A 19,391-nucleotide genomic window follows, 5' to 3' on the forward strand; every position below is an offset into this window, starting at 1 on the left:
AATGACGCAAATACAGACGGTACATGAATGACAACTGTGTAGCATCAGTGTTGTTTCACAGCCCCAAAGACGTCTACAGGATGGCAAAGCCAAGAATAGGACTAGCCCTGAATTTTTTTCACGGGGGCAATAAGCTGTGAAATACTCAGCTGTGTGTATGAGCACATAGAAATATATGCAAGAATCAGTTACATGGGGAATATTTAATGTTTCTCGGCCTCTTGTAATGAACCCGTGTGGTGAGTTTCAAAGTTTCAGACCTGCTGAAGCTTGTGATCCGTGACTTAGTTTTCCATAGATCCAAGTGTATGAAGTGTATCACCACCGGTAAATTCACACTGCCGCTAAGCCAACTTTGGTTTATTACCGTTTCTTTAGTAATGCTGACACCTAGAAAGCACCCCATGTCATCATTAGGGTTTTAATAGAACAATCTACCTAGATGTAAGTTCTTGATTCTCTTCCAAATAATACAGATGTATTTGTTGTCCTGTTTTTGCCTCTACTTTATTTCTGGGATTTTGGTTTTTCTTGCCGGGTTCTTCTCGCGTGACGTCACGTGCAGGGGTGGGCATAATTAGAAGCCCTGAGCGCTAATTATAAATTATCATCTTGACCGGTGGGTCAGGATTAGCAGAGGACACATCGGAATGAACATCAAGAGGAGAGTAGATGAGTATTTGTACATTGTTTTTATTTTTTTTAAATGGTAGATTTCCTTTAATATATGCAAACAGAATGTTGGTTGCAAAATTGACAATTATATTAAAAACAGAACTCTATCAGAAAGTAGGAATAGTTAATATACACAGGGGCATAACTACTGGAGGCCATAACAAACTACAGCATGGGGACCCCCTTCCCCTTATTAAAAACAAAAAATATATATACATATATTACATATTTTATACAGGGATTCCGTTTAGGGATTGTGGGTTTGTCCCACTATGACGTAGATCAATCACATGATAACCAATTCCCACTCACCTTAAGTGGAATTGGGAGGGTCTACTTTAAATGCTGGAGGTGTGAAGTTTTGGGTATGACCATGAATAAGTATGTATGGGACGAAACGCATCGGTTTTATGCTATGTCTATCCTTTTTGTCTTGATATTCTATGTCATGAAATAAAGAAGAAATTTTTTTAATGTGTTCCCGCGGACGTGCTGGAGTATTCTGACCTGGGCCATAGAGTCTCCCTATACCATGACCAAGTTTCCCTGGTTTATCATGCTTGAATTTAATGGTAGATTTCCTTTAATGTATAAAAGGTGCACCCAATTTTGTGAGATACTGTAGAAGAAAAACAGCAGCTTGCAGATTCTTTGGTCTGATTGCTCATCCATTTTGGATAATTAATCTGAGTGCTTGCAGTGGTATGCAGTGTACTATGGTATTATGATGGGTGTTCATGTGTCCAATATTATTCTCACTGTGCACCTGAATAATAAAGTAATCTTTCCAACACTCATCCAGGAGCCAAATGTGGATTTATGCTTAGTTGTGTTTGAGAAATGATTGACTTCTGTTGACTTTAAATAGAAAGGGACTTACCAAAATAGATTTTATCCCACTCACTTTTCAAAATAATGTGCCATCTGGCAGGAGATAAAACTTGTCCATCGACTGTCAGCTCCTTCAGGTTATCGCTTGCTTCCACACATCTATTCTGGGAACATGAGTGTAACCCATTGTTGTCCTCTGGTCAGTTGAACACCATGACAAAAGATTAAAGCAACAGGAGTAAGAAGCAGGAGGAGCGTCAAAAAGAAATAAATAGGACAAAATATGTTCACTAAAAGTGACAGTTTATGGATGAACTTGACTGCATATGGAAATTGGACTATCCCGCAGTAGTCAGTCCTCCCTGACATATCACAAAGACACACAAAACTTATGGAGCAATCAGTCTTTCAGGTATGGACACATTTACCTCCCCAAAGATGCTAAATAAAAGATTTTATATTCATTGGTATAAAAAAAATACACATAAATTCATATAAACCGAATTAGTGGAAATGGCATCTTCCAGTTTGAGTGATCCAACAGATGGAGGGCATCTGACTGTGGACCTTTGATGCAGACTGTGTGACACTATCGGAAGAAAAAAGAGAACTAAATGTGATGATGAGCTCTGATATCTGGGAAGTATCCAAAATGATTACTTTCCAACATATTCCAAAACATAGTCCCTGCCCCCATTGAATCTTTTCATGTTATGTAGAGCCCACATTAGCTAAGCAGTATATTTTAGGAGTGTAGGGGGATGCAAAAAATCCATGCAAACACAAAGAACAAACTCTGCAGCTGTTTCCCTTTGGTTGCAAGGCAACAGTGCCAATCATTGATACACAGTCATACATAGTTTTTTTCTTTAAAAAATAAAACAAAAACGGTAAACAAAGATTTAGGCACTAGGGAACTGTATGGACTTAAAAAAACTCACTGTCATTGTCCAGAAGCTGCAGATCTGTGAATCCCTGTGAACAACCCCTTTTTATGAAGTACATAGGCCCACATTTTTTAAAGTGGTTGCACTAGAAAGAACATGTAACCTGCTTGCACATGTATTTGAGAAGTGTCCGCACCAGTTTTGTGTCGCAGCTGCCGACAAGATAATCAATGTGCACCCAAAGAGGCGTTCCGGTGCACAGTCGGATGCCGCATCCTGCCAGAGCAGTGCATGGGCCCCAAATTCATTAAGAACGAGTGACACAATTCATGAATCACTGCGCCCTCTATAGGCAAACTAGTAATGCAGCTTGAACTATTTTTGATAAACATGGGCCATAATGTTATAAATCTGCCATTTTACATATTTTACATTTTACAAATCTGCCATACAGTATATAAAAATATATAAAAGAAAAAGGGCATAATATGTAAAACTAAAGGAATAAAATAAAAGAATATAGTACACAATGTTACAATGGCCCACATTTATCAAAAATAGTGCAGAATTTTGTGTTGCCTCGGGTGAGACATCTCGACAGAAAAAACTGAAATGTAAATGGTTTTGCTAATTTATTACAATGGAAAAACTGAAATATCACATGGTCTTAAGTATTCAGACCCTTTGCTGTGACTCTCATATTAAACTCACATGCTGTCTATTTTGTTCTGATCCTCTTGAGATGGTTCTACTCCTTCATTGGACTTCAGCTGTATTTAATTACACTGATTAGCACAGGCATACACCTGTCTATGTAAGACCTCACAGTGCATGTCAGAGTCCATGAGAATCATGAAGTCTAAAACTGCCCATGGATGTCCGAGGCAGAAATGTGGCAAAGCAAAGATCTAGTTAGAAAACAATTTTTGGACCTATCAAGGTCCCTAAGAGCACAGTGGCCTATAGAATCCTTAAATTGAAGCAACTTGGGAAGACCACAACTCTTGACCTGGCCTCCAGCCAAACTAAGCAATCATGGGAGAAGAGTCATTGGTGAGGGAGGTAAAGAAGAACCCCAAGAGCACTGTGGCTGAGCTCCAGAGATGCAGTAGGGAGATTCCACAGGGTCATCAGTAGGGGCTGCAGCCCTACATCAGTAGGGGCTTTATAGCATAGTGTGCAGAAAGAAGCCTCTCCTCTGTGCAATACATATTAAAGCCCAAAACATATGAAGGATCCCAAACTATGAGAAATAAGATTTGGTCTGATTTGCAATTGAACTGGACTAGTTGCAATTGAAGGAAAGATGAATCCGGCCAAGTACAGAGATATCCTGGATGAAAACCTCTTCAAGAGTGCCCTAGACCTCAGACTGGTTCACCTTCCAACAAGACAATGCCCCTAAGCACACAGCTAAAATAACAAAGCAGTGGCTTCAAAACAACTCTGTGACCATTCTTGACTGGCCCAGCCAGAGTCCTAAACCCAATTTAGCATCTCTGGAGAGACTTGAAAATAGCTTCCACTAATGTTCACCATCCAACCTGAGGTAAAGGTAGAGGATCTGCAAGGAAGAATGGCAGAAGATCCAGGTGTGAAACACTAGTTACATCATTCCCAATAAGATTCATGGATGTACTAGCTCAAAGGCTGCTTCTACTCACTATTCAGCAAAGGGTCTGAATACTTTCAACCATGAGATATTTCAGTTGTTCTCGTTTTAATAAATTAGCATAAATAGCTACATTACTGTTTTTTTCTGTCAAGATGGGGTGCAGAGTTTTTTTTGTAAGATCAAAAAACATTTTTGATCTTACCAATTGGTTGTAATGAAACAAAGAGTGAAACATTTAAAGGGGTCTGAATATTTTCCATACCCACTGTAAATATAGTACATTTTTCTATAAGTGGTTATACCTTTGCACACATTTTCTTTTATATGTTACTGCAAGAATATTAGAAATCTTTTAAATAAAGTTAACATGTTATGTTAATGGTAATGATAGTTGTGAATGATGTGTACTCTACCAGCATGGCTGTGAAAGAAATTTATATGAGCTGGGTAATGGGCAACCAGAACTTTATGTTTCTGAATATGCATGTGTGTTCCTAAAAATACCACAAGACCACCTAAACATGCCCATTATGTTCATTACAGAAAGTAATGAACATAATCAAACAACCAGTAAAAATTCTATTTCTCAAACCACACCTTTTCATTGTCACTTGGGCTTCAGTATTTTTGGACTAGGTGCTGATGAGAATAATAACTCTGAGGAAATATGGTCGGAGCAGACAGGGATTTGTCCTTGTCTGGGTGCTGACAACAAATCAAGGAGAAATGCCAAATGTTAGTGAGCCGGTGTGAACATGAAATATGTGATAGGTAGAGATCATAGGGCGGCTGCTTTTTAGTCTTGCTTTCTTTCACACTTTGTGTAGGCTGAGCAAGTGTTTCCTACTGAATTAAATAAGCACGGTCAGACAGACATGATTATATCTATAGTGGAGTAGAATAATATATTGCTATAATTTCTTGAATCGTGGGCATGTGAAAATTCACATGTGACTAATCTCAATGCATAAAAGTGGTTTTAATGTATCCAAAAGGAAAAATTATCTAACAAATAGTACTAGGGGGAAAGTACACCTAGACGTTCTCTATTTAGGAGAAGTCTCTTGCTGCTTCCATCTCTGTAGAACAGACTGGAACCAGTGCATAAGAACACATCTTTGGTAATGTGTTTACCCGAGTCTAGTGGTAAAGCAAAAATACCTATCATCTACTTTTGTTCATTAGAAAAGCAACTGTGCTGTTAGTTATAAAGATCACAATTCATTCTCTCAGATGATTTAGGTCTAACTAGAGGTGCAACTACAGCAGTAGCAGTCGTAGCGGTTGCTATGGGGCCCACAGTGCCAGGGGGCCCAGTCATCCGACCAGACACACTAAAGAATAGAGGATGTGCACCAATATATACATATTATGCTGCACGATAAGAAATGGCGGGGGAGAGGGATGGGACAACAGATCTTTAATATATGCAAAAATATAAATATAAAATCATCTAAAAACCCTAAAAGGGGATAAGAACAAATCCCAGTGCATGTAAACAAATACAACTATAGTATCTCTGTAGTATATAGATTGTATAAATGTGTGAGTATACAAACATGTATATTTGTACCGATGAGTTAGGGAGAGCCCATTCAGAAGTCTGCTATGGGGCCCTGCCTCTCCAAGTTAAGCCCCTGGCTCTAGCTGCTCATGTAATGCAATACCACGATGCTGATGTAGAGTAAGTATAGTACAGATTAAGTCCTCCTCCAAAAGAACACGCTTGGTCCATGGAAATGGACTGGGGTGATGGTCTGGTCTCACAGACCTAGCATGATTGTGTACAGGGGGGCCTAAGAGCAACAGGTAGAAGTCTACAATTGGATAACAATATCGGATAACAATAGTCAGGAGACTAAAATACAGAAAAGTACATTAAACATGCCGAACTGTAGACAGTCGGGCGCAGCAATATAAGAGATATTAATTTAGACAAATCTTATTGTATGAAGCTTCAACACATTAATTTTCAAAATATGAACTAGCCAAAAATACCTGGACTATTTTATTATAGTGAACAGCTGAGCCATGTGCATGTGTGTATACAGTATATGTATGTAGATGGATATAAATATATCTATTCATTTAAAATGTGCCAAGTCATATTCTAGCCATAATCCTATTAAACAGTGCCACATCCTGGAAAACATGAAAATTACAGTGCCAAAGCAAAATAAGTAAAGCTGTGTATACAGTATAAAATCCTTTATCCTGTATTCACCAAGGATTAAAAATACATTCACACAGCTGATTTTTGCAGGTTACCTTTCTTATTTTGCAGAAATCCAAGCCTTGAAACAACCCATTTAGACTGTCAAGAATGTTTACTACTTAAAGGACACCTGTCATCAGGTCTGTGTCACTTGTCCTGTCACTATTAGTTGTTGGAGCAGCTCACAAGGATCCCATCCCAGCCTTTATCTAGTTATTTCATACATTATTCATTGTAAAATTATCTATTTTTTATCATGTAAATGAGGCTGGTCACATGGTCAGAGGCAGTGATGTCACCCCTGTTACCCCTCCGCTCTCCTCCCCCTGCTCATGTCTGTGTGTAATGTATAGTAAAGTATTGCTAGTGTGTGTGCTGCATCTGCTGACATGCTGCATCCTCCTAATATACAGGTGAGAGACACAGACATTAGCTGCACATGTACCTGACATGTTCTGCTGTAACATGGCTGCCTGGAGCTGTTGTATCTCTCCTAAACACACACACATGCACACACAGGCTGCAGGGGGCGTGGCCACCAGCACCAGGAAGCACATCATTATACAGCCACACACACTTGGGAAAAGATGGAGCATGCTCTATCTTTTCCCGGTGTGCATAGCGGAACGGTGCCACACATGTGGCAGCGTACCACCGCCGTGCCGCCTATGGGGAAACATCTGCAGCCAAAAATTTACGGCCGCATATACATCCCCATAGACGGCGTCTGAATAAGCCCTAAAAGTGTAAGCTATAAGAAACATCTTTAATGCTGCTCCACTGCTTACATGAACGACTATTGAAAAACTGCTAAATATGTACAACTATGTTGGTATTTCAGAACATTGTATCAAATGAAGCTTTAAACAAATGACAACTTTTAAAGGGGTTTTCCCACGAACAAAAGTTAGGCCTAACTTGCTTTTCAGTGGGGTCTCAGTGATCACAAAAACAAGGGGTCCTATGTTCCTCCGTCGGACCCTTTGTTGCTCCGTCAGAGTAATGGAGCAGACGCCCACGCATGACCATTCTTCTCCATCAAATTGCCGATTGCCCCACTCGGCGATCTCCGTCAGCTCGATAGAGATTAATAGAGCAGAACGGTCATGCATGGCCATCTGCTCCATTAGTCTGATGGAGTGACAAAGGGTCCGACGGAGGAACATGGGACCCCTTGTTTTGTGAACTGTGGATAGGGCCCTAACGTTTGTTCATGAGAAACCCTATTTAAAGCTTCTTTCAGTCGATTTCTGGGCTACGCCAGCCCTGTTTTCTATTTGACCAATCGATAGACATAGAGAGAACCTCCTGCAATGAGGTGATACACAGAGGAACTGGCCCAGAAGTTGGATTTGCAAAAACAGGTCTGGTATTTACCTAAGTAACTCATTTAATGGTGAACATATCTAAAATATACAATATATATTTTGCCATCCAGAGCTGAAAGATAATTCTGCATTCAGTTACCAGTGAGGAAAACATAAAAAAAAAAAAAAAAACAATCTGAGGCTCTACCAATATGGACACCATCAGAGATCCATTTTGCAATGGATCTAGCAAGATGATGGATTCCAGTATAACTAGAAGCCACAACTATGGAGACAAAGTGGACAGGCTCTTGTGTGCAGATCCTGTATCTCCACATCTTCCGTCTCCTTCCATCACAACCTGCACTTTTACAGACACACAGAGCTGAGAGACAACAAGTAGGAGGATGCAGCCGTAGCTTCTACTTTACGGTCCATCTAGAACTTTAGGCTAGTGATGGATTTCTGAACATTTACCGGAACAATAATTTGACCTTACTGTAAAGCGATTTTTGTGATGAAAAATTCCCGACACAGCACATTCTGAATATAATAAATACACAAACTACATAAGGCCTTCAACAACTTTATTTCAATTTATATAAATAAATTAATCATGCACATCTTAATGTAAACCCAAGTGAACGTAAAGTGCAGACAAACCTGTAACCTTCGTCATGCAGAAGGTTAATATTTGACATTAAAAAAATGAAAAACAAAGCAGCTTTAAAATACCAGGATATAATCACATCAGCTTTAATATCGAGCTAGGAAGCAAAGCCATACCCTCAAGTCTCCTGGTCTTATACATTTCTCTGTATTCTTAATGCTAATGTATAAATAAAATAATTTACCAAAATGTGCACTCACAGAGTGAACTTTATTTACAATACACAATTTAAAACCTATTGTATTTTATTACATTGGTTCAAGTGAAGAAAGTTATACTTTTTCTTTTCTTTTTTCAACTTTTTATCCATTTATTTTCCTCTTTTGGGACAGTAAAGAAATTTGTCAGGTAGTAGATATGTAAAGCATGTCCCTCCATTGTCCTGTCATAGGCAGTGTACAAAACGACAATACATTCTTCAAACAAGATCACAGGTTAAGCAGCAAAGAAACTATTTGTCTTACAAAATGCTCAATGTCTTCCCATTTTTTTTTTTGGCATCCTGGACCCTTGAACGCAGTCAGCCAACATGAAATCCAAGGCTTGTTTGCAATATACACAGTACAGGTTCGGTTAATTGAACATGCAAATGTCAGTTTTTTTTCTATTTTGAGAACAATTTACCCTTTGAGATGAGTTGTAAGGCCATGGTGACTTTTAAAGAAAGCACACAAAATTCCACAGACCTACCTCAAACATTGTAAAAATCTATATGAACTAACAAGAACATTATTCCACAGTCATCGTCAGCGGCCCCCGCTGCCATTATAGGTGGTCTTCTCTACGGTTACTGCGTCAGGCGAGAGCTTCCAGCTCCCTAAATGAAATATGGCAATGGGGAGAACTTACAACACAAAGTTTTGACTGACAGAAGATCAGAAAATGTAAGAGTTCTAAGGAAATCTAACAGGAATTCAACAAGTGACAAGGGAAACTTTACATTCAATCCAAACTAATTTTTTTGACACAGCATTGCGAAGTCCAAAATCCATAACTGAAAACTACATCTTAAAAGGCTAAAACACCTTTGCTATCCCCCATGTCGTTATTCAGATGGTAAGTGGTTTACACCAAATCCAGAATCATTCAAAGACATTACTATATACTGTAAGTAACTGAACTATATATCAAGCATTACAAAAAAATAGCATCAAAAAGGCTCTTGTTCCGCCTTAAAAATGAATCTAAAGAAAATAATATCTAGAAATAAACACTGTAGTAACTGATAACACAGTATCTATTGCTCTTTCTACCCTCAGGGGCTCCGCAGACCAAATGACGCACACTTCACATCCAGCGATGTGAGCCTTTGAGGATTTAAGAGATGTCATGTGACAGCATAAACTAGCAAGAGCAGCAAAAATGTCAACGTATCTTCTTAGCTATGATCAGCTTGCCGAAGCAAGTCTACATGGAGCAGAGATTGTTCTTAGTTTTCATTGTAGCGTCCTAACTTGGAACACTGCAACAAAATAATAAAAAAAAAATGCAAAAAAAAAAGCAAACAAGCAAAATGTTTACATTCTCCCAGCTGAAATTCCCCTTCTGTATTTTGGTAAAGAAAAAAATGGCGGCTACGTGACCTTATTAAAGGTGTTGCCATTCCTATGGATAGGACCGTATCAATTAATTGGTGTGCATACAGTTTTCATTCTCGATATCATTTTCATTCTCATTCGTCTCCTCGTCGCTTTCCAATGGGGCACCAGTGGCAGCTGAAGCACCTTGCTTGACCTCTCTGTCCAGAGGAAAAAACCCAGTCCCACTGATAGTATCTTGCCGTTGATAAAAGAGAACGTATGCTGCTTTTGACTGTGCAAAGAAAAAATGATTTTAGCATCTCATGGACTGCGAATAAATATTACATCATATACTCCTTAATGGAAATCTACCAGTCAAAAAAACCCCTAGAAATACTCACCTTCACTCCTCTTAGTGTTGATTCTGGCACTGTCTGTCACTAGTCTTGACTGTCTGTCACCTAGAAAAGAAAGATATAATTAGCAGCTCGGAACACGGGGACAAGATGTCCGACGCTCCAGGCTGCTAATTATGCACGCCCACACAATCTCCCTCTACCGTGGTAGGAGAGGGAGGTGAAGCCCGGTGAGAGATGTGCATAATTAGCACCCAGAAGCACCAGACATATTCTTCGTGCTGCTAATTATAACTTTCTTTTGTAGGTGATCCCGGCGTGTCAAGACTAATGACGGACAGCACCAGGATCAACATGAACAGGAGCGAGGGTGTGTATTTCTATGTTTTTTTTTTTTTTTAACTGAAAGATTTCCTTTAAATAAATGTAGAAGTGCAAGTCAAGCATTATTACATGCTTGTTTATGCTTGGCTTAAAACATTTTTATAGTATTTTTAAACATTTGTATTACTTTTTTGCCATCCTGCTAGGGTATTACAAGGGGGCTTGATCTATGTACATTTGTACTGCGGTGTATTACATCAGTATGACAGGGTCAAGCAACCTATTGGGCCTGCCTCTGGCAAAGTTTAACTGGCAGATGAAAATGTGAATCATAGGCTCCAACCAACCATAGACTTGTGGTTGCTATTGAGGGGTCTTGACTGTTTGCAGGGTCCTGCAACAATAATACCATCAATCTCCTAAATCTTAGATGTTGCAGCCATTAGCAACTACAGTATTTTAGGGGTCTACCAATAACAATGACTTCTACCCTGGTGACCCAGGAAATCAGCACCAGTGTCTCCAGGTCTCTGTTATAAAACAGGTAGCATGTGACAGCTGCAGCCAATCAGAGGGAGAGGGGTAACATTCCATATTCATCAGTATAATTACCCAGGAATTAAAGAACAGGCTACCCAGTTGATAAAAATGGGAGCACTATCAAAGCTGGATCACAAATCCAAAGAAAAGTATAAATATGTTATTTTAAACCATTTCAGGCTTTTACATTTGAAAAGCTCTGGACAACCACATGGGCATCATTCAATTGATCAGAAAATATTTATTTATTTTAATTTTTATATTTAATATATTAATATTTATTAAACAAATCTCTGCAGTGGTTTGTGCATATGGACTACTTACCACTATCTGATCTTCAGATGCAGTAGAAACACTACTGTCATCAAAATAATACCATTTACCATCATCTTTATTTTTTGCAAAGGCAGTGTCTAGAAGAAAAGACAAAATGAACAGACATTTAGCACTTCATTTCTGGGCTTGTTCAGTATGAATGGAAAAGAATTATTCCATAGGGGTATATTCAGACACAGTGGACAGTTTCATGTGCTGACTGAGCAAAGGAACTGAATGCTGATTTTTTCTTCCTTGCAGCTTGTTGATGTAGTTTTTAACTCTATATTGTTCTGTACTATAAGGATCTGCCACTTCTGAACATGACCTAATGGTGGAAGCCATAAAATAAAAAGCCATATCATGAGATAAAATATTAATTTTTGTTTTGGTGGAACCTACATCAACTCACAAGAGAAAATCTTGCAGAAAGATTGAAATAATGGATATACTTTTACAAAAATTCTGCATACAAGTATATTCAGTCTTAACATCCTCATAGAAATGTACTTTTTGGGAACATACCATGCATCTTCTGATGTTCTACAATGTTGTGTACATGGAGTTAAAGATGCCCCTACCTACTAACCATGGATGTGATTGGCCAGGGAGTGTCCCCCTGGCCAATCACATCCATGGTTAGTAGGTAGGGGCATCAATATGCCGGATTGGCTGCACAATCACCGGGGCCACTCATCTCTACATGGATTTCCAGGAGTTGGAGAATATTGTGCCACACGCTCAGGCTACATGGCTTGGCCAGAGAGCAGTAAGAGATACATAAAGATTTGATAGTCAAGAACCTCAGTGATTTATACCGCTATATCTCCTAGTATGAAGAGAAGAGATACAACGCCTGGGACTTACAATGGCCACCTCCCATTCCTCCATAGTGGTTTGATACAGCAATTAAGTTGTAGCAACAAGGGCCAGCATTCGGATTGATGAGAAATTTTGACATGTCTAAATCACTGTTGAGAGAAAAACAAAATGTATCTAAATTACATTACACATAAATACCTTCTACACAATATAAAGCAGATCAGTTCAGTCCAAAATGGGACTACAATTCATCACATGAACTAGTCTAAAGAACCTTGGAGAGTGAGCTAAGCTCCCTGTTTATACTGCTACTTCTTTTCTAGACTGCTACATACCATCCGGAGTCCCCCCAATCCCTTTTCCTTCTGTTGACGGCGATGCAAATGTTGGTTAGAAATGCAAAATATGGGTTCAATAAAACCATGTTATGAAAAAAAAGGCAGTCTGGCCGGAAACTGTCAAGCTGGGGCTCAGCCTGTCCAACAAACTAAGGAACCAGAGAAGAGTGTGAAAGATCCAATTTCTAATATTAACCACTTTAATCCTGAGTTTGCCCATTATGAACCCCTTTATTATGGGCAGCTTTGTCGTAGGATCACCAGTCTGATCAACGTTGTGGTGCTTGATACTAGTGAAAATATTATTCTACCCACTGTAGGATTTCCTATAAACTACAGGATTACATCAGCATTTATAAAAACCATCCATGTGTCTTTCAGATTCCCAACATTTCTGGACAAGCTGTGAGTGTCAGTGATCGGGCGGCAAAAGCCACCCTGGAACTGGAAGCCAGTGCATGGCCCCCATAAAGTCTTCCATGACATATCTCCAAGTAACTTACCTTACAGGAAAATCCACTAAGGTATCCAGTTTATCCCTCATGTATCTGCTATAGGAAAAGCGTTTCAAGTGCACCACAAGAACTGGAGGCAAAGACCAGAGATCTAACTTTTTGGTTGCCTGCTGATGTTCTTTACAGTTTGGGCAGTACCTAAAAGAAATTGCAAGTCGTATAAGATATGATGATATAAATGTGTTAAATCCTTAATCCATTGTATTTCCATTCACACACAGTGTCTAGATTACCTACTCCGATAGTATTATTTCTCTTTGTGGAGGCATCAGCTTGCAGTAATCAGCTGTAAGGAGTCTGTAATGAAGCTTTATTGATAATTCTTGGTCCCCTTACAGCAACAAATGTTTAAAGTCCAATTGTCACTGGGACCAAATTTTTTTTGTCTGGATCTACCATTATAAAATATACAGTTTCGACTTGCATAAAAATTCTACAAGTCCTAGGTAATGCAGTTAGATGCAAAGATTCCTTACTAGATTTCACAAGCAACTTGTTAAAGATGAAGATCAATCTACTCACAGTAGAAGATATATTTTTTTATATCTATTTTTTACTTGCTTGCTGTTATTGAGGTGATGAGGCCTAGTTTGCAGCACATTGATTACAATTAACTTATGGTAAATTATGATACTGAATGACTGACATACTCACCATGGATCCTCAGCACCCAGTTTCTCCTTTGTAGTAAAAAGTTCAATGCAATCTTTTAATTTCATGAAAGACTTTTTCTGGGGAGTAAAATCCACACTTTCATGCTTTTCAAAGTCCTGAAAAATATAAAACAAATGGGATCCATACATTGTGGAATGTTTCTAATGTTTTTGTATGTTAATTGGTTTTCTCCTTGAAACATACTTATTTCTCTTTTTTCCTGTGTAATATTATAAAGTTTTTATTCTATACCGTATATATACATTTTATATACATATACATTTTATTTTTTAAACAACAAGCTTGCAAAATAAAATAGTAAACTTAGTTCTAAAAGATACTGTGAATAAAGCCCCTTCCCTTTTAATTTGACATAAGGTTCAGCATGGGGTTACACGTTCTTTTATTTCAGACAGGGTTGTGGAGTTGGAGACGGTGACAGTCGCAATAAAATAGACCAGCTCAGAGTCCAAAAACATATAATAAGTGGGTACAGTTTGAACAATGCAGTACGTGCTGATTATTTTCATAAGATGTGGGGAAAATTATTAAATGTCCTTTACATATCTGTTCTATTCCTGATGTATGGGCTTATGCCAGGGGTGAACAACCTTTATGTGTCCAACGGACAGTATTGTCATACCATGCAACTGTAAGGGTCCGCACAAATAACCAGTACCCTAGATGCCCCAACAACCACAGTAAGCACAAATTATAAATACCACAGTACAGCAATAAATAGTACCCCAGAAACCAAATACTGCATTCAGAGAAGACAATAATAGTGGAGACCACAGAGCAGACAATGATAATAATGAAGAAACCCCAAAGTAGACAATACTGTATACCAGTGATGGCGAACCTTTTAGAGACCGAGTGCCCAAGCTACCACCAAAATCCACTTTGGAATTTTAAGCAGTAACGTATTGCTTCTTATTCTTCCACATCTTTCAATCGTATTGGCCCCATGAGGACACCAATACAGTTGAAAGAAAGAGTGCAAATTCAGACTCTCATTGTAGCTTCTCTCCAGGGTCTCTCTTTAGAGAAATAATGAAGGGTCCAGCAGGGAGACCTCAAAAAGATTTTGCAGTCCTGTCCATACCTTCTCACTGTTCCCGCAGTTCCAAACAGCTAATGAAGTGTTGCTTAAAAATAGTGCTGAGAGCAGCATCTCTTAAGTTGCCTGGGACTGCAGAAAGATTTGGTGGATTTGTTCATTTCTGGTGAACTCTGTCCTGGGGTGATAACCTGAGTGCCCACAGAAACGGCTCTGAGTGCCACCTCTGGCACCTGTGCCATAGGTTCGCCACCACTGCTGTATACCATTAGAACAAACAAATTAAAAAAATACTCCCCTTTCCTGACTGCTCCCTGCACCACACTCCCTTCACGGTTAAGGACTCGAGTTTTGAAGGGTCATGTTTGGCTGTGGGTTGTACACCCCTCTTTTAGTTCATATGAATGTGACTATGTACTTGCTGAAAAGTGAAGCTCCTCCACTAAAGGATCAGAGGAAAAGGGCACTGGGATGGCATGTCTGCACTCATCTTAGACATGCTACAGTGACCAGTGATCAGGGATGTGGAGTTGGAATTGAGTCAGAAGTTTATCTTACTGACTCCATGGCCCTAATTATAAATACCACATATACATATACTGGAAAGGACAGACCTGGCTTCATGATCCCTGTAGAGCATGGTGACAATAACTTTTAGAGCATATTTAAGGTAAATTATAATAATGCTTTAAACAAACTGTAAATAATTAATTATTTAGACAAAACAACCATCACAACTATGACTTTCATTTCCACCTCCATAACAGAGAACACGCTTACCTCTGCTGCATTTTCATCAAAGTACTTTTTCTTCATTCTGGGATCCCAGTCTAAGGCAAGGTAGGAACTTTCTATAAGATGACATAACAGAGTCTTTTAGAGAAAGCCTACATAGTAATTTTTGGTCGTGTCACCCTTGGCATGACCAAAGGATTGCACTTTCATTACATTGAAGCTCGGTAAAATTACAAACCACTGTTTTCTGTTCCCGAGAGACTACATTCACAAAAATTCCAGCATTGTTGAATTTTTTGCATCTACATGGATATTACAACCTGCTACTTACTGTCATTGTGCTGCTATAGAGTATCACAGGTATCTATACACATGTTTACACATGGTTCAAGTAAAGCAGCACAAAACATACAGCACTGAAAGCCTGCCATCCAGGCAAACACTTACCATCTAGCCTGAGTTGTCTGTCATCAAACCTGATGTATCGAGTATCATCTTTGATGTAGCTGATGTCAGTGCTGCCCAAATTAGTAAACTGGAATGTAAACAAGCGTTTCTTCTGCCCGGTGACTGATTGTCCTTTGCAGGTCTCTTCGCACAGTCCATTCTCAGAGTCATTATCTCCTCCAACAGAGTCTTCTGACTGGCTATTTTCATTCTCTGAAGGAAGCTCCTGATCTTGGCTAGACTCATCATCAGGTTCATCCGTTTCCATTTCACCTAAGAAATTCAGTTTAATGACAAAATGTATAAAAAATTTAATCTTGTGCAGCATACACTATAAAAACAGAAAGATTCTTTAAAAGGAAACGCTGGCAGGGGATGATCTCTATTTCCAAAAGCAATTGCTACCGTATTAGATTAAATGGAATTGTTTAGGGGAAAGAAATCCCACAAACAATAAATGGGTAGGGAAACGTAGAGAAATAAAGACAAACTGAACGTAGGCTAGTGCTTGATAGAAGAATAATGAAGTGCATCAGGCCATACTTTTTAAACAATAAGCAAGGACTAATTGAGATATAAATTGTTTGTCACCATGGTCCACAAGTTGCCGTAGTTACTCGTGTAGAAGCCGAGTTTTTCAGCACAAAAAATGTCACCTCGGGTTATACACAAGTCAAGTAAAAAACTTAATACTCACCCTCTAGTGTTGGAGCGGGTCCCGATTTTCCTTGCGAGGCTCCCGATCTTCGACGCGGTTCTCGTCGGCTCCTCTTCTCTAGCTGGCACAGTCTCGTCCATACGATCTGCCGGCGGGCGCACACTATGATGTTATGGTGTCGCGCTGATGACGTCCTCAGCGGCGACACTGCCGCATCATAGTGTGCGCCCGCCAGAAGCCGCCGAGAGCCTTGCGACGAAGATCAGGACCCGCGCCACTGATCTGGACACCGGAGGGTAAGTATTACACTGGCTGCATACTACACGGGGGGCCGGCTGGCTGCATACTACACGGGGGGCCGGCTGGCTGCATACTACACGGGGGGCCGGCTGGCTGCATACTACACGGGGGGCCGGCTGGCTGCATACTACACGGGGGGCCGGCTGGCTGCATACTACACGGGGGGCCGGCTGGCTGCATACTACACGGGGGGCCGGCTGGCTGCATACTACACGGGGGGCCGGCTGGCTGCATACTACACGGGGGGCCGGCTGGCTGCATACTACACGGGGGGCCGGCTGGCTGCATACTACACGGGGGGCCGGCTGGCTGCATACTACACGGGGGCCGGCTGGCTGCATACTACACGGGGGCCGGCTGGCTGCATACTACACGGGGGCCGGCTGGCTGCATACTACACGGGGGCCGGCTGGCTGCATACTACACGGGGGCCGGCTGGCTGCATACTACACGGGGGCCGGCTGGCTGCACACTACACGGGGGCCGGCTGGCTGCACACTACACGGGGGCCGGCTGGCTGCATGCTGTTCAACTGCTGATGGAATGCACGTGACTGCTACAACCAGAGAACTAGGCTGCAACGTGGTGTGAATGTAGCCTATAGCTTTTCCCTTTACATTACTTACTTGGTGAACCCTCTTCATGGATACCATTTGGGCCATTTCCATTAATAGTATGTTCTTTATTACAGTGCAAAGGGCCATCGTTTTCTTCACTGTCAGTTGCGATTTTTACATATCGGCTAAACACAGCAGAAAAAAAAGAGACAAAATTAAAGTCACTGCCAAACCAAGCAATATATTGTCATTACCACATCACAGCAGTTTTAAGAAAACAAGTTGCTAGGACTACACATAGATTATCCTCACAGTCCCTGCTATGCGCCCTATAACAAGAAATAAAAAATGTGACCCAGAAAAAAAAATCTGGATCGTTTTTAAGTTTTTGTTAGAGCAATTTGAGCACAGAATGCATCTCAATTTATTATTTTACTATAGGCAGTACCCATGTTACGTACAAGTTAGGTTCTATAGATTTGTATGTATTACCGGGTTCATAAAAGGGGTCATAGCCCTAATTGCCATGTAACCCCAGCATAAGAAACATCTTGAAATACAGTTACTTAATAAGAAGATATTTATAGTGTAGGTTCCATCTTTAGAATACGTACCACATCCTGGCTAACAGCAAGTTATACAGCTTATCTTCAGTGATGTTTCTAGGCACAGTCAAAAGGAAAGGTTGGCCAAACAGTGTTGATCCATGATGATGGCTGTAACTAGTATGACGGAACTTCTCTCTTAAATATATGGGAATTATCACTTGCTCTGTATCTTCTGTCCTGTTTATGGATGTTTCAAATCTAAAACCATAAAGATGAATAAAATAACAAAAAATGGCAAACTTTCTATTTTAAAGATTTTTTAAAATCATTTCTCAGAAGTTGGTATTCAATTTTTTAGTCAAAAAAATTAAGTTCCCAGTAAAATTGGTAGAATTCTTCAAGGACACTGAGCATGTGACATAACTGCTGCCATCTAAGGGGGACAGAAAGTAATGATAAGCAGCCCAAAATGGTATCCGAGTAAATTAAGAGGAAGCAGAAAATGTTATTAGAATATAGACTAATTAGGGATATTGATCATAGGATTTTCTTGACCCCAGTGCTATTGCAACGCCATGTAAATTGCATATTCACTCTGCTCCTGGTGTAAGCGTTGTGATTTTTTAAATCATTTTGCGCTTATTAAGCCTTTTTTTTTTTAATAGCAGGCATTGCTGATAGATCTACTAAAGGGCCAAAGCCACTTTAACAAATCTAATGGGCAGAAGAGTCTCAAGGAGCCGGGTCACACCCCAATACACATTTTTAACTGAAGTCTCCCGGACACAACTGTGTGCACTTTTTGGGCTGCAAACAAAGGGGCGTGTGCCGTTGCTTGGATCCCATAGACCATCAGTGGGTGGATACCACCCACTCCACCATTGTCCTTTGAAAGAGACTGGCCATGCAACAAATCAAGAACAAGAATAGTGTCTTCTCTATAACTTGTGACAAAAATCAATATAAAAGTAAAAGTATAAATATAAGGATATAAAGTGCCCGGTGGCTCAGCAAATTCAACGGGGGTCGCGAATTAACCCCCGTTTATGTGTCTAGTTCATAGCACCCAGAAACAGCTGTGTGCATGAGACCTAAAACACAAACAAATTTTTAGAACAGGACAAGTATTAAAGTTGTGTCACTTAAAAAGGTGGTTATCAGAGATGATGTGCATATCCAGAAAAGTCCAACCTGATATACTGGAATATAGGGACACAAACTTGAATTCTGCATGCTGTCTATACAACCCAATCCAAAACACCACATATTCCCATCCAACATAAACAAAATCTTAACTACTGTCTTTTTTATATATATTAAAAACCTACAAAATCAGACAACAATATTGTGTGCAATGTGATGCCATTAAAAAGAGCAATAAATATCATTCTCATCCAATATTGGCTTTATGAAGAGTAGTGAGGATAGAACATCATCTCACATGATCTATAAAATCTATTTTTATTTCAATGGAGGGATAAATAAGGCAAAAGGGAACTTTG

At 39.8% G+C, this 19,391-nt stretch overlaps 1 protein-coding gene across 6 annotated transcripts in view; it reads right to left on the reverse strand.

Moving 5' to 3' along the window:
• Window positions 1-8,100: 8,100 nt before the first annotated feature.
• The window catches only part of USP15 (ubiquitin specific peptidase 15), a 53,734-nt gene continuing 42,443 nt past the window's right edge, over window positions 8,101-19,391 (reverse strand). For all 6 annotated transcript variants that reach the window (XM_072146806.1, XM_072146807.1, XM_072146808.1 and 3 more), the window contains 9 exons: window positions 17,956-18,147; window positions 17,411-17,526; window positions 15,827-16,099; window positions 15,425-15,495; window positions 13,585-13,700; window positions 12,919-13,068; window positions 12,123-12,226; window positions 11,265-11,353; window positions 8,101-10,012 (listed from right to left, as the gene is read on the reverse strand). In XM_072146806.1, the coding sequence (XP_072002907.1) occupies window positions 9,827-10,012; window positions 11,265-11,353; window positions 12,123-12,226; window positions 12,919-13,068; window positions 13,585-13,700; window positions 15,425-15,495; window positions 15,827-16,099; window positions 17,411-17,526; window positions 17,956-18,147 (1,297 nt within the window). In that variant the 3' untranslated portion in view covers window positions 8,101-9,826. The remainder of the gene's footprint in view (window positions 10,013-11,264; window positions 11,354-12,122; window positions 12,227-12,918; window positions 13,069-13,584; window positions 13,701-15,424; window positions 15,496-15,826; window positions 16,100-17,410; window positions 17,527-17,955; window positions 18,148-19,391) is intronic.

The sequence above is a fragment of the Engystomops pustulosus genome, chromosome 4 (assembly GCF_040894005.1).
Source record: "Engystomops pustulosus chromosome 4, aEngPut4.maternal, whole genome shotgun sequence".
Taxonomy (NCBI): domain Eukaryota; kingdom Metazoa; phylum Chordata; class Amphibia; order Anura; family Leptodactylidae; genus Engystomops; species Engystomops pustulosus.